The sequence below is a fragment of the Battus philenor genome, unplaced genomic scaffold (assembly GCF_028537555.1).
Source record: "Battus philenor isolate CCGP_79_NKW_IND1 unplaced genomic scaffold, ilBatPhil1.0.hap1 SCAF_18, whole genome shotgun sequence".
In the NCBI taxonomy this organism is placed as follows: Eukaryota; Metazoa; Arthropoda; class Insecta; order Lepidoptera; family Papilionidae; genus Battus; species Battus philenor.
The window spans coordinates 3884709-3910653 of record NW_027181680.1 but is presented as its reverse complement, the minus strand read 5'-3'; the positions used below and the strand labels follow the sequence as shown (position 1 = coordinate 3910653).

General features: G+C 35.4%; 1 protein-coding gene across 1 annotated transcript in view; it reads left to right on the top strand.

Annotated features, from left to right (window-relative positions):
- Positions 1-25945, top strand: part of LOC137920494 (atrial natriuretic peptide receptor 1-like) — a 112472-nt gene that overhangs the window by 80142 nt on the left and 6385 nt on the right. Inside the window, exons 7-13 of the mRNA XM_068763863.1 lie at positions 3074-3272; positions 6624-6715; positions 17470-17608; positions 20026-20107; positions 20640-20763; positions 24296-24622; positions 25238-25397. Of these exons, the coding sequence (XP_068619964.1) occupies positions 3074-3272; positions 6624-6715; positions 17470-17608; positions 20026-20107; positions 20640-20763; positions 24296-24622; positions 25238-25397 (1123 nt within the window). The remainder of the gene's footprint in view (positions 1-3073; positions 3273-6623; positions 6716-17469; positions 17609-20025; positions 20108-20639; positions 20764-24295; positions 24623-25237; positions 25398-25945) is intronic.

The following is a 25945-nucleotide window of genomic DNA, read 5'->3' as shown; positions in this document are numbered from 1 at the left end:
TAAGCACACATTTTACGTCGACGCAATTCTATCTTAAGTTAAAGAGGAATATAGACAAGGCGCTTGAGTCTCAAAAGAATACCGCAGTGTTTTAGCCTGTAGGATTTCAATATAATATTTTCCATTGTCGCTGCCCCGCTGCGGTAAGGTTTTTTGTTTAAAATATATTAATTTGGTAACACTTTTTGACTTAAAGTTTAAATTTAAATTACATTTCGTACATTTGGTCTTTAATTGTCTCTTTGTATGGCTAATTGTTATTAGAAATTAGCCTAACTAACGTTATACTGTCTTCTTCGTGATTTTCTTAATTTCATCCATAGGACGACCCTTAACTTGTCGATTTACAATATCGGTTTAATTTGACCTGCATTAAGCCTCTTGTAATGACTTTAACAAAGTTATCTGCCCGCCGCGGTCTCAACTTAAAACCCTAAAGGTTCCAGCGGTCATTTGTATATATAGCCTGCAAAGTGACAAATAGTGAAGCCTGTCAACTGCCTCTGCCACAGCAGGCTTTAATCAAGTATATAGATTTTATAACAGAGCTATTTGGTACACGAAATTGTTGGTTATATTTTCAGGTGCGTAAATAAATAACATTGAAACTTTTCAAAAAATGGAATAAGCGATACACAATTGGTCATGTTCTAATAATGTCATTCAAAATGCCCTCTCTGTATTTTTTAACATAAGAAGTATTTACAAAATATTAGGAAGCTAATATAAAATATGAATGTAATCTTTAAAGTCGTTTCTGAGTTCTGACGTCACTATAAGAATTAAATAAATTATTTTTATGCAAGTTAATTAGTTATAGATGCAAAAGATTTAATGAGGCCCCATCTTTCTGTAGCTCAAATGTCTGCAAAAAGCTTTAAAGGTTTGAGACTTTTTTCTTATCACCCCACCCAATTACAGTTATCACACTGAAATAAGTTTCATTAATTTAATTTCCCTATAATAATTATTTTATTATGTAGTAATCCAAAATTTTAAAACATGTTTTTTTAATTTTAAAACATGTATTATTATTATTATTATTTAATACGCGTACTTTTTCATAACTTTCTTTATTATCTCTGAAAACATAAATTTTTTTAGTGTATAACTTATACCATACAAACATAGTTTAACAGAAAATTAGTATTACAATCACCTTTCTATAGCTTTTATTACACCTATAACCAATCACCCTGTATAGAAGATAAGGAAATACAGACATAACACCTAATATAATTTACAACGAACTTCATTTCTTATGTTAAATACTGAAAGTCGTAAATAAATGTGAAAAAAAAAATTCTAAACGTCACGTGAAGACAATGCATTCGAACCGTTACCTCGTTCAACGTCATTGACCTCTTTAAACTAACGTCTGTAATAGAAAATCCATATTTAAAATGACTTATGAATAGTATATATGAAACAAAGTATTTCTGACACTTTTGCAATAGTATACGATATTAAAAGAAGCAAAAATATGCAAATAATTATCATGAAAATATATTTTGAAATTATTCTTAATAAAAAAACTATATTTAAGGTATTTTTAATATAATTGTTATTCAGTGTATTACTTTTCATTTATGGATATTTTTCTTTAATTCTCATTTTGGTAAATAAGTAAATTCATAGACGAATAACGGTAAACAACATAGCCCAAAAATCAGTAAGTGGCTGTGCACAGGACTCGTAGCGCATAGAACTGGTGGATGCTTGGGCCTTAAGATTTTGGACTGATGGACGTATATAGTGAAAAGATGACATTGTTAAGGTCCTCGAAAGTCTCTGGTTCTTGGATTATGATAGTTTATTAATGAATTTCTTCATAATATTTAAAACTGTTTTCGATTATTGTACATGCGATATAATCAGTAATCGGAATTTTTGGAATTTATGTAATGATTGGAAGAATATTTTTTAACAAAGATGAATGTTTTGGAAAGGACATTTGAAAAATCTGCTTACGGGCATATTTGCTGGTTTTATTGATAAAACATATTGTTCCAAGCAATTATATATTTAATTAATATTGTTTGTCAAATGCGATAATGCTTCTCTAATAATAAGAGCAATGAATTATAAGTCTTTAAAAATCTTACTATCTGACGTTGATATTGATACGATGTTAGTAACATATTTTTAAATAACTTTATTTGCTATTTTAAATTGTCTATCAAACAGAACCTAGTAAAAGAGTCCTGCGATAGCCTAAATAATTTTTCAGTAATAACACCGTTCGGGATTATACATCTCCCTAAATTTAAATTCAACATACAATAGATTTCCCCATCTGTTCAGATGATATATGCCTTAAACCTTAGAAGAACAGGCCAAAGAAAATTAGAAAGACTATATATTTGTAATTAATACAAAATTGTATATGGCGGCCTCCACTGAATAAAATGACAATCGTCGTTAACATTTTTACACCTTGTCAATATTTTTTATAATTTTTTCGCTACATACGGAAGAAATTGACAAAGTTATCTTTTGTTTTCTATAAATAAAGAAGATAACCGACAAACAAGAATAATAACTTTACCCCGTTTCGGCATGTTAAGAATAGATACAATTAGGTTCCTATAAATATTTTCACTGTTTTATATAGCCAAAATTTTTGGAGATATAACCGATATTTAGTTTCTCCGGAAAAGTTTTATTTTCGGCCTTGTGATTTTATTCAGTGGGTGCGGAGATATATTTAATTAAAATTGAAGTAGCCGGGAAGTGCAAACATCATTCCCAAGGTGTGATTCCCCTTAACGAAGTAGTTTACGGTGTTGTAGCCCTTACCACTAAAACGTTTTTTGCCATTTTTTTAAAAACAAGCAAAATAACCTATTTGAATATTCTCTATTATCTAGAAACTAAATTAAACTTTTCGATGAAAAGGAACTCGATTGGATTCTAGGTTCGAAATAAAAAGACTCTTTTGATATTGTTGAAATGATACAATGTGCCAAATAGTATAGTAAATAATTGTGTTTTATTTTTGGATTATAAATATTGTTGTGTTGGTAGTATTTTGTGTTGATTTTCATTTTCTGATTCACTCGTTCTCTCGTAGGTAAAGCAACTTGCAGCTACGAAGTACAATTATACATTCGGCAAAGGCGAAATGGTCTCTACGTTCGTAGCGGCGTTCTACGATGCGGTACTATTATATGCCCTCGCCTTAAACGATACTTTGAGTCAGTCTGATGACCCCAGGGGCCAGCTGGATGGAGCCGCAGTTATCCGAAACATGTGGGACCGAACCTTTCAAGGTAATTTTACGTTTATTACTTTAAGCTAATTGAAGTTACAAACTACAAAAAAATCATGTATAATAAGTGAACACTGAAATTAAAACAAGGTAGTAAATCGTGAATCCGTATGTATATTGTAAAGAATAATCTTCGTATAAAATATTCAGTATCTTCACTAATGTCTAACAAAGGTAAATGTCATTAGGTTACCACTGTAAACTAAAGGCCAAAAGTCTTCATTACTTTTGACATTTAAACATTTCTATGGACAGTCATTGTGAATAACTTGAGATAAACTTGTGTGGGCTCCAATAGAAGAGCTTTTAAAATATTTCAATTCTTTACTTTTTTTATTTTCAATCAAATCTAACAAAAGTACGACAAATAGTGTATCTGTGTGACTATAGGGAATAAGTCAATATCATAATTCCTTTCTACAAAAGTCTTTCAAATACAAGATCCTACGTTGCGTTCCGGTCGTCACCTTGACACGTATGTTCGTCTCTCTATGTTGGTAATTTTATTACATACGGCGCCCTTCAAAGAGGATGTGTATAATGTTAGTCTATTTGAACGGCGTATATATACATATAAAAACAATGTCAAAAACGGTATTAGTTCCGCAAGTGGTAGTTTGACTTTAAAAATTTGTCCTTCTACACATTTGAGATCTTCAAAACAATTCAACAATATCGATGGTAAGAGACCAAAGTAGCGTCTTAGTCTTTAGCGCTGCTCTGACTCAATCCGCACCGCTCTCAACATAAATGCTTCCGGAGCTGTACACGTCGTGTAGAACCGGAACAGATGAAGTAACATCGTACTACATAAAGTCACTTCGGGTCAAGATCCTCAGCATCAGAAAAACGAGGCAAAGAGAAAAGAGAATGATCAATTTTTTCTATCGATATTTTGGTATCCTCCTTAAATTCCCTAACCCATGTTATTCCATCTGTTCGGTCCAAAATTTTCTTAAAATTTTCATAAAATAAAAAAAACTTGGATTTTTTCTGTAAAATATAATAACGCTAATTTCATGATCGTGTTTGGAACTAAGAAATTTTGTTAAAGTTTTTCATTAATTCACCACCTCTCAGTTATTTAATTCTAGAGTATTTTGCATGCTATGTTGTTGTTGTGTTAAAAATATTGCTTCAAATAAATAAAAAAGTTGTACCAATGATTGAATTAGTCGTGATCAATGATAGTTAAAAAATTGTCTTTCTAGTATTTTAATAAATACTTATTTCTTCTTTCTTCTTAAGTCTTCAAAATACATATTTTGAATAGTTTACTGTTAGCCATGGAGATATAATATCTGACAACACATAAATCTCGGTGTTAATACACGCTGCGTTGGACTTTTCCGTACAAAAAAATGTTAGAAATAAAGGTCAAACGTGATGTGAAATTGTTCGTACCGCGGTTGCCCGTGTGCTGGAAAATGTGAGCAATTTATGCACATATTTACATATATCACATTCAGTTTTTTGTGTAGACCCGCTCCTAAAATAACTTCATAATAAATTATCGTATAAGAAACAGATCATAGAAGACAATACTATTGTCATTTTTATTTTTAATAAACTAGTTTACATTTTAACCTCTAAAACGATAAGACGAGCAAAGATTTTATTTTATTGTGAGATATATTTTGTAGTTGCTGAAGCTTAAAATACAAATTCCTAAAGCAACGATTTGGTCTTTGGAACCTTGAGAATGGTAAATTTTATTAAAATTAAATGGTCCATCATAGTTAGTCCTAAACTGTCTAATTTTTTGGCCTCTCTCATATTATTATTGAGACTATTGATTTATATTGCTACCCAAACTGCTCTTTGTTTGCACTTCCGAGGGTTCGTAAAGCATGGACGCTGATAACACTGACCTTAAAATTTATTTTAGGCGGGGAAGTTATATAACTCCAACGGGGCCCTTGCTTGGACGGCAACATGGTTTTCTATTAGATTTGACTGTTTTGTATCGTATTATTTCTGAAGGTGTTATTGTTGTTAGCCCTAAGGCTATTACAGCTTCATCGGTACTGAGTTTACGGAGCGGAAGGGTCCATGAGATTGGACTGGCTATATTCTAATGTTGATGCGCGCTGTTAGCGGTTTTGACTTTTACAGCTTCATCAGTGTCCATTTGTAAGATTACCCGCGTCAAACGATAGTGCGTAGCAATCGACTACTAGCGCCATCTATCAATCGTAGGAAGTAACAGCGCCCGAACATATTTAAATAAAAATACAATGTTCGGATGTCGATATCTTTATTTCGAGCGTTGATATCTAACTTTATTATAAGCTGTAATGAATTCAAGTTACAATAGTAGTTTAATAGAAGTCGATTGCTTGCAAGGATCTATTAAAATATTAGCTAGTATAGTACTCAATACTATGTTTATGCTTATATACAGAAAGGGAGCGGCACAAAGCTGGTCGTCGTGGCGATCTCAGGAGGGTATCCCTGGTATATCATCATGTGTTGAAACAGTACTTTATTCCTGTTGTTATAGTCACTCAAGCAGTAATAATATTTATACACTATATAATTTATAGCGATCACTTATGTACCTCTTGAGAATAAAGGCAGAAGGTTTTGAGTATTCTGCAACTTATAATACAAATGACAATCAACGTATTTTTTTTGTGATCACTTTTACAAATATTCTTAATTCAGAAGAAAAATTCTGTCGAGCACACAAGCTTTATTATCACTTAAATCTTAATTACCCTGTAATATCATCATTATTTACTTTGTTTATTTTGGATCGCTGTTAGAATTTTTAAAGTTAAATATAAATAAAAATCATGTAAAAAATTTTGAAAAATTGGAGATTCAATTTAAAAAACAAAATAACACAAAAACGGATACAAAGAATTTTGGGAGAAAAAAAAAGTAAATACTATTGTACAACCAACCATTTATTAATTATTTGTTTATAAGAGTTATTTAAAAATTACGAGTTATTTATTTATCATAAATATGATTTAATTTTTTTATTTTAAATCATGATAAACATCTGAATTATACATTTTCGTGTTCAGTTCGTTATAATGAGCCGATTGTGGAGAGCTTAGAGAGTGCCTTAGGGTGTGTATAGGGCGAAGCTGTCTAGGCATACTACAAATATTTTTAAACTTATTACATGATAATTGCGTACAAAGAAACTAGTTTTATGAAGAATATACATATACGTATAACTGAGCAACGGTGGCGTATCAACTTTTATTTAAAAATCTAATATTTAGGTATGAAATCAATAGGGCTTTTACCAGGTCAATTCTAGAATCTAGAATATTCTACACATTTATTCATAAATTAAGTATCCATTGCCGCATTTATTAACATGTTTTGTCCGCAGGAATAACTGGCGAAGTAATAATTGATGCGAATGGAGATCGAGTGGCTTCGTACTCGCTTTTGGACATGAACCCCAATACAAGCAAATTCGAGGTAAGTTATTTGTAATATACTATGAATAATATCATTTTCGCTGGATAATCTATATTTCTTTTTATCAAACGCACTTTCGTTATGGAAAAAGATGGATGATAAAATGCCTTAATGACAGAATTATATTTATTTATATCTAAACAAAGATGTTCTTAAAAGGTTACGTTTCAAGAGGTATGCGGATAACAAATTTTAATAGTAAACGTAATAAAACTTTATGTATAAGGAAGTGGGACATGAAAAACATCATTTGGTTAACATAAACATTATTAATAATTTGAGTAAAATTTAAGTTATTATTGAATATTTTTCTAAATATTTTCCAGAAATTTATTATTTTCTGATTTATTGTAGGTTTCTGGGTCAGATTGGGTGATGATAAATTAAGATATTAAGATTTTCAGACATTTTATCCTTATTACTAATGTACTTACTAAATTAAACAAGTTTTAATCGAAGGACACATCAAATCAAAGATTAAGTAGAAATCCGTATGAAATAGCTTCAAGTAACGAGCAATAATATTCACATTACATAAAGAAGACGCGTTCATCCATGCAAATGATAGATTTAGTCTACAATAGTATTTTGCAACCATGTAAACTCATCCTTACTTATCTTACCAATGCGACAACTTTTTCATTTTCTGGTAAAGTGTGCGCTGAATTTTTAGTAACCGTCTGAAGTAAAACCAGTGAGACCGGGAATCCGCGATTGACAAAACGCACAAGAGATATTTCTGAACACACGGCTTGACAAACGTCTGTTGTTGAGGTGTGCGCGCACACTGTATTTACTGCCTAGAATACTGTATTATATAAGACGAATGTGGTTTTGTGTTATGGCCTAAAAATAATTATATTTTAACTTTTTAAGTCATGTAAGACAATTGTTTTTTACGTTAATATTGTGTTATATTTTCAATATAAAAATCAGCTATTCAATTATTGCGATTAATTAAACATGTCGTTACGATTCGATTTAAATTAAAAAATATATATTGGACCATAAATAACATAGATTGCAGACTTTTATAGTGCAATAAATAGGAATTTACATTGAAACGGTAGCCTCGTAATTTCGTATGAGTAAGGGTTATTGGAAATTCTTTTACATCCTCTGATTTTTGCAGAAGGATGTTGGAAGTAGTATTATATTTATGAAACATATTTAGAGACTTAAATTGCTTTCTTATCTAGATTTTTTGCATTAATTCTCTGTTAATTTCTTTGTTGAGTTTTAGTGGTCGGGATATCTGTACGTGTTTGTATCAGGAACGAGGCGATTCGTAGGAACGTAATTTACCGACATATTCCAACAGATTAGGAAGTTTAATAATATGGTCAGGCTATACATTGCACAGGTCAAATGGGCAATGGAGCCATAAGTTTCTGGGGTAGAAGCCATCAATCGGCAAGCATAGTGTAGAATGTTCACCCAAAAAGTTGACAATCATATTGTAAAGGCCGTTGGAAAACACTGGATGCAAGCCATTTTAATCAGTTCTATTGGGTATCTATGGGGGAAGTTTAACGGCTGAAACAATGATGGTGATTGGGTTTCGTTTAATTTTTGCAACCCAGGGGAGTTCTCTTTGAAAGACGCTACGCGGGCCTCGTTACCTATCATTAGGTTTACGAAGATTTCAGGCCGTGCAATTATAAAAATTGATACCGACCTTTAGGGAGGATAAATAACACATTAGGTGCATCAGTAATCATTTTATCAGTAAGTTTGTAGAAGCTAAATTAGGTCATTGTCAGTGGCGCATCGAACAGGGGAATTCCAGAGAAATATGTCTTTGTATACATCGGGCGAAAGAGAGCGCTTTCCGATACGATAGTTCGAATTTTAAATCATAATTTAAATCCCTTTCGATCAATGTTTATAAAGAATCATATATTAGTGGAATTCCCGTTTTCGGTGTGGTGCACCTGACGATGATGTAATGTAGCTCCTATAAATTTAACCCAGAAAGGGTTCCATAGATATACGTTAAAATGCGTGAAGTTTATTTTATCTACTTCACCAAAATATTTCGCATACAAGTATAGTTACATTTGTTTGATAGAATTTTTCACTAAAACTCAAGACAAATATTAACTAAATAGACATATTTTATCGACATAACATTTCGATAAAGAAATAATAAAATATTTGGAATGCCTGTTGTTAAATATTTAAAGGTTAATTAAAAATTTAATCCCCTAAAACAATAAAAGTGTTAGATTATTATTACTCCGTCTTTGCACTTTATAGAGATGCAAGTCCACACAGCGGCAGTTGCGAATATCATAGCCGAAATTGAATTGCCTTTCGATCAAATATTGCGGTTTTGCTTCCCTCTGCAGTTATTGCGTTAGTTTAACTTAGTTATGCATTTACAGATCCGAAGATAACGATACATTTTCACAGATTAAATATATTAATTGGTATACGTAAAGTGGTTTAGATCTAGAGATGTTACTATAAATATTTTTTTTTTAAATAAAATTTTAAAATACCTTATTATTACTACTCTATTATTTACCTAGATTGCTTCTTTTCTACATACTCCACTGGCTGGCCGCTTCTAAACGTTCAAATAGTGAAATAACGCTTATTCCGACATAAAACAAAATGTTTAAAAAACGCACCCATAGGGCGCTCGCGTTTGTTACCTGCCGCTCCTGCACTAGCTGGCCGCTTCTAAACGTTCAAATAGTGAAATAACGTTTATTCCGACATTAAACAAAATTAAAAAAAAACGCGACCATAGGGCGCTCGCGTTTGGTACCTGCCGCCTATACACTGGCTGGCCGCTTCTAAACGTTCAAATAGTGATATAACGTTTATTCCGACATAAAACAAAATGTTAAAAAAACGCGCCCATGGGGCTGCTCGCGTTTGATAACTGCCGCTCCTGCACTAGCTGGCCGCTTCTAAACGTTCAAATAGTGAAATAACGTTTATTCCGACATAAAACAAAATGTTAAAAAAAAACGCGCCCATAGGCCATTCGCGTTTGATAACTGCCGCTCCTGCACTAGCTGGCCGCTTCTAAACGTTCAAATAGTGAAATAACGTTTATTCCGACATAAAACAAAATGTTAAAAAAAACGCGCCCATGGGGCTGCTCGCGTTTGATAACTGACGCTCCTGCACTAGCTGGCCGCTTCTAAACGTTCAAATAGTGAAATAGCGTTTATTTCGACATAAAACAAAATGTTAAAAAAAACGCGCCCATAGGGCGCTCGCGTTTGATAACTGCCGCTCCTGCACTAGCTGGCCGCTTCTAAACGTTCAAATAGTGAAATAACGTTTATTCCGACATAAAACAAAATGTTAAAAAAAAACGCGCCCATAGGCCATTCGCGTTTGATAACTGCCGCTCCTGCACTAGCTGGCCGCTTCTAAACGTTCAAATAGTGAAATAGCGTTTATTTCGACATAAAACAAAATGTTAAAAAAAACGCGCCCATAGGGCGCTCGCGTTTGATAACTGCCGCTCCTGCACTAGCTGGCCGCTTCTAAACGTTCAAATAGTGAAATAACGTTTATTCCGACATAAAACAAAATGTTAAAAAAAAACGCGCCCATAGGCCATTCGCGTTTGATAACTGACGCTCCTGCACTAGCTGGCCGCTTCTAAACGTTCAAATAGTGAAATAACGTTTATTCCGACATAAAACAAAATGTTAAAAAAAACGCGCCCATGGGGCTGCTCGCGTTTGATAACTGACGCTCCTGCACTAGCTGGCCGCTTCTAAACGTTCAAATAGTGAAATAACGTTTATTCCGACATAAAACAAAATGTTAAAAAAAACGCGCCCATGGGGCTGCTCGCGTTTGATAACTGACGCTCCTGCACTAGCTGGCCGCTTCTAAACGTTCAAATAGTGAAATAACGTTTATTCCGACATAAAACAAAATTAAAAAAAAACGCGCCCATGGGGCTGCTCGCGTTTGATAACTGACGCTCCTGCACTAGCTGGCCGCTTCTAAACGTTCAAATAGTGAAATAACGTTTATTCCGACATAAAACAAAATGTTAAAAAAAACGCGCCCATGGGGCTGCTCGCGTTTGATAACTGACGCTCCTGCACTAGCTGGCCGCTTCTAAACGTTCAAATAGTGAAATAACGTTTATTCCGACATAAAACAAAATGTTAAAAAAAAACGCGCCCATAGGCCATTCGCGTTTGATAACTGCCGCTCCTGCACTAGCTGGCCGCTTCTAAACGTTCAAATAGTGAAATAACGTTTATTCCGACATAAAACAAAATGTTAAAAAAAACGCGCCCATGGGGCTGCTCGCGTTTGATAACTGACGCTCCTGCACTAGCTGGCCGCTTCTAAACGTTCAAATAGTGAAATAACGTTTATTCCGACATAAAACAAAATGTTAAAAAAAACGCGCCCATGGGGCTGCTCGCGTTTGATAACTGACGCTCCTGCACTAGCTGGCCGCTTCTAAACGTTCAAATAGTGAAATAACGTTTATTCCGACATAAAACAAAATGTTAAAAAAAACGCGCCCATGGGGCTGCTCGCGTTTGATAACTGACGCTCCTGCACTAGCTGGCCGCTTCTAAACGTTCAAATAGTGAAATAACGTTTATTCCGACATAAAACAAAATGTTAAAAAAAACGCGCCCATGGGGCTGCTCGCGTTTGATAACTGACGCTCCTGCACTAGCTGGCCGCTTCTAAACGTTCAAATAGTGAAATAACGTTTATTCCGACATAAAACAAAATTAAAAAAAAACGCGCCCATGGGGCTGCTCGCGTTTGATAACTGACGCTCCTGCACTAGCTGGCCGCTTCTAAACGTTCAAATAGTGAAATAACGTTTATTCCGACATAAAACAAAATGTTAAAAAAAACGCGCCCATGGGGCTGCTCGCGTTTGATAACTGACGCTCCTGCACTAGCTGGCCGCTTCTAAACGTTCAAATAGTGAAATAACGTTTATTCCGACATAAAACAAAATGTTAAAAAAAAACGCGCCCATAGGCCATTCGCGTTTGATAACTGCCGCTCCTGCACTAGCTGGCCGCTTCTAAACGTTCAAATAGTGAAATAACGTTTATTCCGACATAAAACAAAATGTTAAAAAAAACGCGCCCATGGGGCTGCTCGCGTTTGATAACTGACGCTCCTGCACTAGCTGGCCGCTTCTAAACGTTCAAATAGTGAAATAACGTTTATTCCGACATAAAACAAAATGTTAAAAAAAAACGCGCCCATAGGCCATTCGCGTTTGATAACTGCCGCTCCTGCACTAGCTGGCCGCTTCTAAACGTTCAAATAGTGAAATAACGTTTATTCCGACATAAAACAAAATGTTAAAAAAAACGCGCCCATAGGGCGCTCGCGTTTTATACCTGACGCTCCTGCACTAGCTGGCCGCTTCTAAACGTTCAAATAGTGAAATAACGTTTATTCCGACATAAAACAAAATTAAAAAAAAACGCGCCCATAGGCCATTCGCGTTTGATAACTGACGCTCCTGCACTAGCTGGCCGCTTCTAAACGTTCAAATAGTGAAATAACGTTTATTCCGACATAAAACAAAATGTTAAAAAAAACGCGCCCATAGGGCGCTCGCGTTTTATACCTGACGCTCCTGCACTAGCTGGCCGCTTCTAAACGTTCAAATAGTGAAATAACGTTTATTCCGACATAAAACAAAATGTTAAAAAAAAACGCGCCCATAGGCCATTCGCGTTTGATAACTGACGCTCCTGCACTAGCTGGCCGCTTCTAAACGTTCAAATAGTGAAATAACGTTTATTCCGACATAAAACAAAATGTTAAAAAAAAACGCGCCCATAGGCCATTCGCGTTTGATAACTGACGCTCCTGCACTAGCTGGCCGCTTCTAAACGTTCAAATAGTGAAATAACGTTTATTCCGACATAAAACAAAATGTTAAAAAAAACGCGGCCATGGGGCTGCTCGCGTTTGATAACTGCCGCTCCTGCACTAGCTGGCCGCTTCTAAACGTTCAAATAGTGAAATAACGTTTATTCCGACATAAAACAAAATGTTAAAAAAAAACGCGCCCATAGGCCATTCGCGTTTGATAACTGCCGCTCCTGCACTAGCTGGCCGCTTCTAAACGTTCAAATAGTGAAATAGCGTTTATTTCGACATAAAACAAAATGTTAAAAAAAAACGCGCCCATAGGGCGCTCGCGTTTGATAACTGCCGCTCCTGCACTAGCTGGCCGCTTCTAAACGTTCAAATAGTGAAATAACGTTTATTCCGACATAAAACAAAATGTTAAAAAAAAACGCGCCCATAGGCCATTCGCGTTTGATAACTGCCGCTCCTGCACTAGCTGGCCGCTTCTAAACGTTCAAATAGTGAAATAACGTTTATTCCGACATAAAACAAAATGTTAAAAAAAACGCGCCCATGGGGCTGCTCGCGTTTGATAACTGACGCTCCTGCACTAGCTGGCCGCTTCTAAACGTTCAAATAGTGAAATAACGTTTATTCCGACATAAAACAAAATGTTAAAAAAAACGCGGCCATGGGGCTGCTCGCGTTTGATAACTGCCGCTCCTGCACTAGCTGGCCGCTTCTAAACGTTCAAATAGTGAAATAACGTTTATTCCGACATAAAACAAAATGTTAAAAAAAAACGCGCCCATAGGCCATTCGCGTTTGATAACTGCCGCTCCTGCACTAGCTGGCCGCTTCTAAACGTTCAAATAGTGAAATAGCGTTTATTTCGACATAAAACAAAATGTTAAAAAAAACGCGCCCATAGGGCGCTCGCGTTTGATAACTGCCGCTCCTGCACTAGCTGGCCGCTTCTAAACGTTCAAATAGTGAAATAACGTTTATTCCGACATAAAACAAAATGTTAAAAAAAAACGCGCCCATAGGCCATTCGCGTTTGATAACTGCCGCTCCTGCACTAGCTGGCCGCTTCTAAACGTTCAAATAGTGAAATAACGTTTATTCCGACATAAAACAAAATGTTAAAAAAAACGCGCCCATGGGGCTGCTCGCGTTTGATAACTGACGCTCCTGCACTAGCTGGCCGCTTCTAAACGTTCAAATAGTGAAATAACGTTTATTCCGACATAAAACAAAATGTTAAAAAAAAACGCGCCCATAGGCCATTCGCGTTTGATAACTGCCGCTCCTGCACTAGCTGGCCGCTTCTAAACGTTCAAATAGTGAAATAACGTTTATTCCGACATAAAACAAAATGTTAAAAAAAACGCGCCCATAGGGCGCTCGCGTTTTATACCTGACGCTCCTGCACTAGCTGGCCGCTTCTAAACGTTCAAATAGTGAAATAACGTTTATTCCGACATAAAACAAAATTAAAAAAAAACGCGCCCATAGGCCATTCGCGTTTGATAACTGACGCTCCTGCACTAGCTGGCCGCTTCTAAACGTTCAAATAGTGAAATAACGTTTATTCCGACATAAAACAAAATGTTAAAAAAAACGCGCCCATAGGGCGCTCGCGTTTTATACCTGACGCTCCTGCACTAGCTGGCCGCTTCTAAACGTTCAAATAGTGAAATAACGTTTATTCCGACATAAAACAAAATGTTAAAAAAAAACGCGCCCATAGGCCATTCGCGTTTGATAACTGACGCTCCTGCACTAGCTGGCCGCTTCTAAACGTTCAAATAGTGAAATAACGTTTATTCCGACATAAAACAAAATGTTAAAAAAAACGCGGCCATGGGGCTGCTCGCGTTTGATAACTGCCGCTCCTGCACTAGCTGGCCGCTTCTAAACGTTCAAATAGTGAAATAACGTTTATTCCGACATAAAACAAAATGTTAAAAAAAAACGCGCCCATAGGCCATTCGCGTTTGATAACTGCCGCTCCTGCACTAGCTGGCCGCTTCTAAACGTTCAAATAGTGAAATAGCGTTTATTTCGACATAAAACAAAATGTTAAAAAAAACGCGCCCATAGGGCGCTCGCGTTTGATAACTGCCGCTCCTGCACTAGCTGGCCGCTTCTAAACGTTCAAATAGTGAAATAACGTTTATTCCGACATAAAACAAAATGTTAAAAAAAAACGCGCCCATAGGCCATTCGCGATTGATAACTGCCGCTCCTGCACTAGCTGGCCGCTTCTAAACGTTCAAATAGTGAAATAGCGTTTATTTCGACATAAAACAAAATGTTAAAAAAAACGCGCCCATAGGGCGCTCGCGTTTGATAACTGCCGCTCCTGCACTAGCTGGCCGCTTCTAAACGTTCAAATAGTGAAATAACGTTTATTCCGACATAAAACAAAATGTTAAAAAAAAACGCGCCCATAGGCCATTCGCGTTTGATAACTGCCGCTCCTGCACTAGCTGGCCGCTTCTAAACGTTCAAATAGTGAAATAACGTTTATTCCGACATAAAACAAAATGTTAAAAAAAACGCGCCCATAGGGCGCTCGCGTTTTATACCTGACGCTCCTGCACTAGCTGGCCGCTTCTAAACGTTCAAATAGTGAAATAACGTTTATTCCGACATAAAACAAAATTAAAAAAAAACGCGCCCATAGGCCATTCGCGTTTGATAACTGACGCTCCTGCACTAGCTGGCCGCTTCTAAACGTTCAAATAGTGAAATAACGTTTATTCCGACATAAAACAAAATGTTAAAAAAAACGCGCCCATAGGGCGCTCGCGTTTTATACCTGACGCTCCTGCACTAGCTGGCCGCTTCTAAACGTTCAAATAGTGAAATAACGTTTATTCCGACATAAAACAAAATGTTAAAAAAAAACGCGCCCATAGGCCATTCGCGTTTGATAACTGACGCTCCTGCACTAGCTGGCCGCTTCTAAACGTTCAAATAGTGAAATAACGTTTATTCCGACATAAAACAAAATGTTAAAAAAAAACGCGCCCATAGGCCATTCGCGTTTGATAACTGACGCTTCTGCACTAGCTGGCCGCTTCTAAACGTTCAAATAGTGAAATAACGTTTATTCCGACATAAAACAAAATGTTAAAAAAAACGCGGCCATGGGGCTGCTCGCGTTTGATAACTGCCGCTCCTGCACTAGCTGGCCGCTTCTAAACGTTCAAATAGTGAAATAACGTTTATTCCGACATAAAACAAAATGTTAAAAAAAAACGCGCCCATAGGCCATTCGCGTTTGATAACTGCCGCTCCTGCACTAGCTGGCCGCTTCTAAACGTTCAAATAGTGAAATAGCGTTTATTTCGACATAAAACAAAATGTTAAAAAAAACGCGCCCATAGGGCGCTCGCGTTTGATAACTGCCGCTCCTGCACTAGCTGGCCGCTTCTAAACGTTCAAATAGTGAAATAACGTTTATTCCGACATAAAACAAAATGTTAAAAAAAAACGCGCCCATAGGCCATTCGCGTTTGATAACTGCCGCTCCTGCACTAGCTGGCCGCTTCTAAACGTTCAAATAGTGAAATAACGTTTATTCCGACATAAAACAAAATGTTAAAAAAAACGCGCCCATGGGGCTGCTCGCGTTTGATAACTGACGCTCCTGCACTAGCTGGCCGCTTCTAAACGTTCAAATAGTGAAATAACGTTTATTCCGACATAAAACAAAATGTTAAAAAAAAACGCGCCCATAGGCCATTCGCGTTTGATAACTGCCGCTCCTGCACTAGCTGGCCGCTTCTAAACGTTCAAATAGTGAAATAACGTTTATTCCGACATAAAACAAAATGTTAAAAAAAACGCGCCCATAGGGCGCTCGCGTTTTATACCTGACGCTCCTGCACTAGCTGGCCGCTTCTAAACGTTCAAATAGTGAAATAACGTTTATTCCGACATAAAACAAAATTAAAAAAAAACGCGCCCATAGGCCATTCGCGTTTGATAACTGACGCTCCTGCACTAGCTGGCCGCTTCTAAACGTTCAAATAGTGAAATAACGTTTATTCCGACATAAAACAAAATGTTAAAAAAAACGCGCCCATAGGGCGCTCGCGTTTTATACCTGACGCTCCTGCACTAGCTGGCCGCTTCTAAACGTTCAAATAGTGAAATAACGTTTATTCCGACATAAAACAAAATGTTAAAAAAAAACGCGCCCATAGGCCATTCGCGTTTGATAACTGACGCTCCTGCACTAGCTGGCCGCTTCTAAACGTTCAAATAGTGAAATAACGTTTATTCCGACATAAAACAAAATGTTAAAAAAAAACGCGCCCATAGGCCATTCGCGTTTGATAACTGACGCTCCTGCACTAGCTGGCCGCTTCTAAACGTTCAAATAGTGATATAACGTTTATTCCGACATAAAACAAAATGTTAAAAAAAACGCGCCCATAGGGCGCTCGCGTTTTATACCTGCCGCTCCTGCACTTGCTGGCCGCTTCTAAACGTTCAAATAGTGAAATAGCGTTTATTTCGACATAAAACAAAATGTTAAAAAAACGCGCCTATAGGGCGTTCGCGTTTGATAACTGCCGCTCCTGCACTAGCTGGCCGCTCCTAAACGTTCAAATAGTGAAATAACGTTTATTCCGACATAAAACAAAATGTAGAAAAAACGCGCCCATAGGACACTCGCGTTTGTTACCTGCCGCTCCTGCACTTGCTGGCCGCTTCTAAACGCGCCTGGGTCTACTTAGTAGGGGACCTGTCCACACCGCGTCTACCGGCTTCTGGTCGACAATCGAAACCTTTCGGCCAATACGGCCAACGGTTTTCAAAAATTGATATGAAATAATTTGAATAGAATTTTGTAGTACCTTTTTACTACGGCAAAATGTTAATTTATTAATTAAAGACATTTTCAGGTCGTAGCAACGTATATAGCTGCGAATTCATCTCTCCAGTTCGTCGCCAATCGTCCCATACACTGGGCTGGTGGGCGCACATCGCCTCCGCCCGACACTCCCGAGTGTGGTTTTGACGGCTCTCTTTGCCCTGACAACTGTAAGTAAATTTAGATGTAAAGGGATTTAATAAGCCTTTATATGAGTTTGATTGACATCCGTGGGTAGCCACCTGTGTTCCCATTTCTTTCTTCTCCGTTGACGTGGAAAATAAAATTTAGTTTTGATCTAGTGTAAATTACAGAGACTATAAATGTGAAGACTGTTTTTATTGCTAATAATTTTATTGTTAAATCCTTTATATCTTTATTCATTACATATTTATAATATAATACTTTTTTAGTCTATTCTGGATGAATTAATATAGAAAACCACAAAAATAACAATTAGTCAAGCCGTTATGAAGTTATAAACGTAAATAGTATAAAACTAAAATTACATAACTAACACGACTTTCTTTACTTTATTTATAGATGTGAGATATTAAAAGCATTTGACAAATATGATTGCTTTTTGGTCACTTCATTCTGAACGAAATTTTCGGATATTCTTTGCAAAAATAAAAAGAATTTCTTATATTTTCGCACAATACTCGTACAACAGAGTTGAAAATTCCATCGAAACGAATAAAGCGGGAATGTTTTCACAACAATGAAAGTGATCCGACAAGCGATGACAGCGTTTGAACATGAAAACCTAAAGCGCTTTAAATGTGGATAAATAACGAGACTAAGCTTCGTTGGCGCTATACACAGAATTACTATTGACTTAACGCTTTCTATTTGAAATGAGATAGCGCTTTAGTTTATAACATTACCGAAATTCTCATCTATATTGCTTTGTACTATTTTACTAACTGACACATATACAATTGTAGTGGCACCGTACTGATAAATAATAAAATAAGATCCCAAAGATAAATCCTTGTTTTAAAAGTTTGTCTTTTTAACTGTCTTTTAATTACTTTGTAGACCGCTCATTGAGACGGCTAACATAAATAAAAGAATATATTTGATCTTAAACTCAAATATAATAACTTAAACTAACTTAGTTAAATCAAGAGACAATTTAATAATATGTCTCTTAAAATGTCTCTTGATTTAACTAACTTACTAAACTTTATAATGAATGAATATATGAATCCAATAGGCTAGGTTATAACAATAGTACATTATATAGCACCTTTAATCAAAGGCTTAACAAAAGGTCTATAAGCAATGTGTATAGGGTCGTAGAAAACAAAAGCCTACTAGAGAATACGATGTTAATCTCTTTGGATAAATTTTGATTCAAAAATATTCCGAAACTAATTAAATAATCAAAGTTTTTGGTATATATTGTAATTTTACTGTCATGACTACAATGTATATCGAATACCATAGATATTACTTTCGACAAAACTTTCAAAAAAGAAACCGTTATACCTCTTTTTTGGTTTGAGAGGAAATGTGGTTAAGAAACTATAGTTTTTTTGTAGCGCCCTGTTATTAGGAACATACTCTCCTATTGATTTTGATATAGTTCATCTATATTTTTAATAATTCTTTCTATATACTCATTCATTTCTTTTCTGTTCTTTTGTTCGACGTATGACCTAATATTCCTCGTCTTTTATTATATAATTCTCTAACATTCCTCTGCGTACTAATTTCCTTTCATGCATCGCCTCTCTGACTTCACCTCGTTCCTCAAATATCACAGGTTTAGGTATTTAGTATTAATATTTCTTATACTTATTTAATACAACCTGTATCACATTTTATCACAGATACGATTTTCAATTTATTTACTTAACTAATGTTTTATTTATATCTCTCTATCTTGTTTGTTATTCATATTTTATTTTTGTTTAATTAGTCAGATTCCTTCTATTTATTTAAATACTGAGACTATAGAGTTAAGTATGCTATTTATCCAATAAGACTGTATTGGTGGTATTCATTGCCGACAAAGATGAGTATGGTGTCTGTATTTGTAAGGAAACTGTGGATCGTCAATTTATAAAACGATAGCACTATAATGCTACTGAAACTTGTACTGCGCCTAAGAAAATCGCAGCGAGGCGGAGGCTTCCTAATGGTATACGATAACATATTTTACAGAGGCTAATCACGATATTTCTGCAGCGCTATCATGATAGATCAATTTGGATCCATAGTTCATCTGATCAGGATCATCATCATCATTATTTCAGCCTTAGAATATCCACTACTGGGTATAGGCCTACCTCATCGACTCCCAATAAGACCGGTTGTAAGCGGCCTTAAAGTCGCTTAAATAGAGTTGACTTGTTGTGGTACACAATCTATCGCTAAGTCATGACCAGTTTCTTTTACAATAAGATGACATCTCCAAGTGTAATCTATTTTATTTTTGACTGTAAGGTTTCACAGAAGGAGGGCGGGAAAATTGTGAAGGGCTTATTACTTACAATGAGAAGGCAAGCCTCGTCAACATAAAGTTAAAATAATTATTTAACATGTATTAAAAGATACTAATAACATTATTTTGTTTCAGCGCTACCCGTTTACGCCATATTGAGCATTGTTCTTAGTTCGGTTGTGGTTATCTTGGCTATATTATCAGTATTCATTTATAGGTAAGATACATTTTTATAAATACTATTATATAATAAAAATAACTATAATTCTCAAACATTTTTATGTACTACCCATGTCTATAAAGTTTCACAAATTGTTACTAAAATAATGTAAAATCGTGTTGAAAACGTATTTAAATTTTGAGGCGCCTGTTGGAAAAGAGCAGGCAATATTTTAAGATCAGAGAAATGCTATTAAAAAACTTTTATTTTTTCACGAGCTGTGAAAATACCGTAATTCTCATCATCAATAACATTAATGTTTCACAAAAGCTACTTGTGCTGAATTTAACTGGTAATTTTACATATAACAATCGTTGCAACGAAAAAGTTGTCTGTGCAAATCATTGAAGAGTTTTGAAACCGCCATATTTCAACGCAGAAAAATTTGCTTTAAATCAATATTTTCAAAGAAGCATCATTATTAAAGATGATAGTTACTGCATTTGTATTTTATTGATTCGTAATAAAATTATTTTTATTTTGGAAAAATATCTTAAAATTCTCTTAATATTGAATTTTTTGACTGTAGGCACTACAAGCTAGAAGCAGAGATTGCTATGATGACGTGGCGTGTTAGTTGGAGCGACGTGTTATTACCAGGCGGTAGACTTCGCGGAAGCCTTCACTCTCTGGCACGAAGATACAGTTCTGGGGTAAGTTTTTAGGAGTAGAGGTTTTCTTTATCGTACCTCACATGAAACACTATTACGTGAGGTAAACCGCATACATCCTTACGGTATAATTATATTAGATCACGCGGAAATAATTTTATAAAGGTTTCTCACTCACTCACTCGCGCAGCTGATTAATAGTAAATTGTGATGAAATTGTCAACGCGGTGTCCTGTTAAGGCAACGTTACCCGAAGAACGTCGTCTGACGCGTCGGTGTTTTTTTAAGTCGATTCGCTTGTCAATTATTTTCTGGCAAATACAAGTTATTTTGTTTTATATCGTCGTCGCTGTTTAATTCTATGGACGCTCACTGCAAGGTATTGGCCTCCCCTAAAGATTTCTATGGGGGGTTATACTCTATTTACTACGATTGTCAGGTGGGTATGCGATCGCAGTGTTGTATATACTCAGAGGTTGCTGCTGCCCATCCTCTGGAAACTTATTTGTGAGCAGTTGAAATTCTATAGAATTAATGCAGAAAATGAGAATTATTCAGGATTGCATCCCACGAATCCAACCGATAACCTACGATCTACTACTTGCTACAACTTTATTTCGCAGTACTTTTGATGTCTAATACGTTAGGTTGTCAAATATCTCCCTTCCGCCTTTTTGTCTTTTGAATTTCGCGGCTATGTACAAAGCGCTACAGAGCTCGTATCTGGCAATACTATACATAATTTGAAAGGTCTTGACATAACCTACAAAACGACGCTATGCATGATTAGTTTGGATATTGCGTTCAACAGTTATAGACGTGTAAACATGGAATTCACTAACGCCGAAATTCGCGCTATTTTAAAGTTTTCCTTCGATAAAGGCAAATCCGCTAGAGAAACGTTCCGTGAGATTAATGGTGTTTTGGGGGATGGTACTCTATCACTTCGAACCGCGGAGGAATGGTTTCGACGATTCAGAGCCGGCGAAAACGACACCATGGATAAGCCAGCCGGCGGAAGACCTGTGACGACGAATACCGATCAAATCATGGACTACATCGAGTTAGACCGGCATGTGGCATCTCGTGACATCGCCCAGGAGATGGGAGTTAGTCACCAAACCATTTTAAACCATCTGCAGAAGGCTGGATACAAAAAAAAGCTTGATGTTTGGGTGCCGCATGATTTGACGCAAAAAAACCTTCTGGACCGAATCAACGCCTGCGATATGCTGCTGAAACGGAACGAACTCGACCCATTCTTGAAGCGGATGGTGACTGGCGACGAAAAATGGATCACATACGACAATATTAAGCGAAAACGGTCGTGGTCGAAGGCCGGTGAATCGTCCCAAACAGTGGCCAAGCCGGGATTGACGGCCAGGAAGGTTTTGCTGTGTGTTTGGTGGGATATTTGACAACCTGTTATATTCTATTTCAACAATCATTAATGCATCATACAAAAAAAGTTTTTTTTGTTATGTAATTTAGAGTAATTATTTTAGTTTGTTGTGAGCTCTTCACAAATCAGGACGATGCATTTGGAACTCTTTAAGTTGATGGATGTTTGGGGAAAATTGAGTTCAATCTGATTCTAGTTTAAATCAAATTGTTTTTTTCGAGTGTTGTTCTCATTTTCTGAACAAGTTTTCCTATATGTATAATAAACAAATGAATAATCAATTGCGGGGTTTATTTTAATTCCAAAGCATAATGGTAATTTTCAACTGATAAATAATACATCACTGACTGAGTAGCGTTGAGGAAATTCCGATACAAAATCTCTTTTAATTAAATTCAGTACGTTACGCTGAATTACTCGCCTTAAAAGCTGTGCCTTTAGACCATTCGCCTACCGAAGCCTCAAAACTTAAATTTAATCAAGTTGGGATAAAATTAAAATGATGAATACATATCTACTCCGTCGAATCTACATCCGAAATCTATGGGGGAGATCCATGCCCAGTAGTGGACGTTCTATGGCTCAAATGATGATGATAATGATAGTATCTTTATATATTAACTATAAATAATATTATATTGATCAAAACGAACTTTTAGTTCATGCGAATGAGGTAAAAGTATTGAATTTAAAATAACTTGACTGAATATAAGTTGATTTTCACAATAACAACGCAGGCGATTTTGTAATACGACGCAATAACGTAAGAAAAACATGGTACGTTTTAGAAATCTTTACTTGGAATGACCTCGCAGATGTTATCAATTAGCTAAGATATTATTAAACTGGTGCTATTGCATACTATTACTCTTGGTAATGAGGCTCCCAGTCGCTCAACGAATCATGGACAACGATATACCTGGGATTTTTCTAAGGGATCGAATAGAAATGAGGAGATATGTAAACGAAAGAAACTAGTAATAGTAGAGATATGGCACAGGGATTGGGAAGTTGAAGTGGCAATTATGCAGGCCACATAGCGCCCAGAACAAATGTATCTTATACATAGGAAGTTCACCAAAAAGGTGAACAGATGGCATTGTTACAGTCGTTGAAAGATACTCGATGAAGGCCAAATCTCACTGAAAATAGGAAATAAAAGAAGGCAGTAACAGAATTCATATTAATAGGATTTGGTGTTTTAAGAATAATTTTTCAAATGATTTTCGTCTAAACAAATAAAATGTAATTGACACAATAACAAACATTTTTAATACTTTGACGTGACAATATAAGGAAAGAATCTTACTCACTAAAAATAACCAAAAGGAAATACACAATGTATTACATTAATTATTGCGCACGGTTTTTAATACTTCACGCGTTTCCTTTTACACTTCTTTTTGAGGCCTATAGACCCAACTCTGTCGGAAATTTGCGAAAGTAAACCATGTCTGTATCTTTACGGTTTTATAAGTATTAAAAAAAAAACAATTTATGCAACTATGCTAGTTATAGATACACATGGTGTTAAATAAATAAGAACGAAAATTAACGTTAATTAGTACTTTGTTACATTATAGGAGTTAAAACTTTAGGGGGGTGAATGGAATGATTTACTGCATTAATGTATGGTACACCCTATCAAAAATCAATAGTTTAGGAAATTATAAAATATTGATAACGTAGTAATAAAAAGCTTTTATAAAGTTCGAATCACACTTTATACGAAATATGAAAATTAGCTATAGTTTACTGTATGTCTATGCAAACATCGTACAGTCAAAACATATTGGCATTTCAATAGAAAATTTATATTAATTTAACATATTTCAGAGATGTAACTGATCTCACAATATATACTGTTTGAATAATAAATATAGCATTAAAAATTCGTGTTAAAAAATTATAAATTTTCATTAGCCAATGACCTATATTCATCCTGGTAAAACATTTATACCTTTATGCAACTACCATGTAAAATTTATAATTCGCGGTCCCCAAACATCGATATATTTATTATTAAAAAAAAAATTTATTGTACATTACATTGTGTCTATAGTAAGATTCTGAATGATGATAATCTAATATCAAATTAGAACTAACGACATATTTATTATTTGAAGTATCTTACATGTTAGGCTGCACTAATTAAATTGAGTTCATGTTTAGACGGCGTACTCCGACGAGGCACCGTCGCTGGCAGGTGATCGGCAGGTTTACGCTCCGTGCGGTTTCTACAAAGGCTGCCGAGTAGCTATAAAGAACGTCGATAAACAACGGATCGATCTAACAAGACCACTGTTACTTGAGCTCAAGAAGATGAAAGATTTGGAGCACGATCATTTGGCGAGGTTTTACGGCGCCTGCGTGGACCCACCACACTGCTGCCTACTCACTGAATATTGCCCGAAAGGTTCACTACAAGATATTTTGGAAAATGACACCATAAAACTAGATTGGATGTTCAAAGTCAGCTTAATGCATGACATTGTCCGGGTACGTATATGTTTTACTTATTTATTTCTAATACGCATCATTAACGCACACACAAACATATAAATTGTATCAAACTATTTAAAAAAAATTATAAATTTAAAGCTAGTGCATACGTTAATAACTGACGCGGACAACATCTAAACTTATCTGTATATAATTATCACATTTGTATCATTTTTTAATATACATATATATATCGATATAAACGAACACTTATTATGTCTTGTATCTATTCATTTATTTTATTTTTGTGCTACAAAATTTAGTTTTAACTTTTCATAATGTTGACTGGGAGATAATGCTACTAGACTAAGTCCGCCTACCACGTGTTTTGTGTAAAATATAAATAAATAAAATTTAACTTGTCAAAAATATTATCTGAATTAAAACTAATAATAAACTAAAAACGAACTAAACGACAAGTAAGATTGGTGTATAGTACGAGTGAACTAAATAAACAAAATATAAATAAAAAATATACATGGGAACATAAGAAACTGTAATTGTCTATATACGATATTGTTTATATACGATATAATAATGAACTAAAAAAATATGACAATTTTCTCTTGATAAAGCTGTTCTATTTAAATATTTTATCATTTCGTTGGACAGGGTATGCATTATCTACACGGATCCGACATAAGATCGCACGGTGCCTTGAAATCGAGCAACTGCGTTGTTGATTCTCGATTCGTATTGAAAATAACGGATTTTGGTCTTCACGCCCTGAGAACAGCTGAGAAAGACTCTAAAGCTCATAGTTATTGGACCCGTAAGTTTTTTTTTTAATAATGTAATTATTTAAATTCTATTTAAAATACAATAAATGATTCATAATTCTAAATTTAGAATTATATGTAAATTTATTGAATCCTAAATTTTATCTAAAAAGCAATAGATTCAAAAAATTATGTCTTCTTCTTTCTATGATGTATAAATCTTTAGTTTTTAGTTTTAACCAAAGAAAATTTAGTAAACTTTTTAATAAATTTAATTGCACCAATAATAAGTTGGAAGACAGTTACATAAGAAAATTATTATCAATATTAACATTTACGTATGATGCCCAATGCTGGGCATGTGTCTCCTCGAGAGATATGCTATAACATGGTGGGAATCGCTCTACGTCCAACGTAATAATGTAGTTTCCACCCCATGGACCATGTGATAAGACCACCTATCTGCTCTGTACGTTATGTGGCTTGCCCATCGCCACTTCAAATTTCAATACCGCGTCATAATATTCAATTTTTAACGAGCACTCAATTTTATTTTTACCGTAATTTGAAAATATCTTTTTAGCTTAGTCACCTTTTTTAA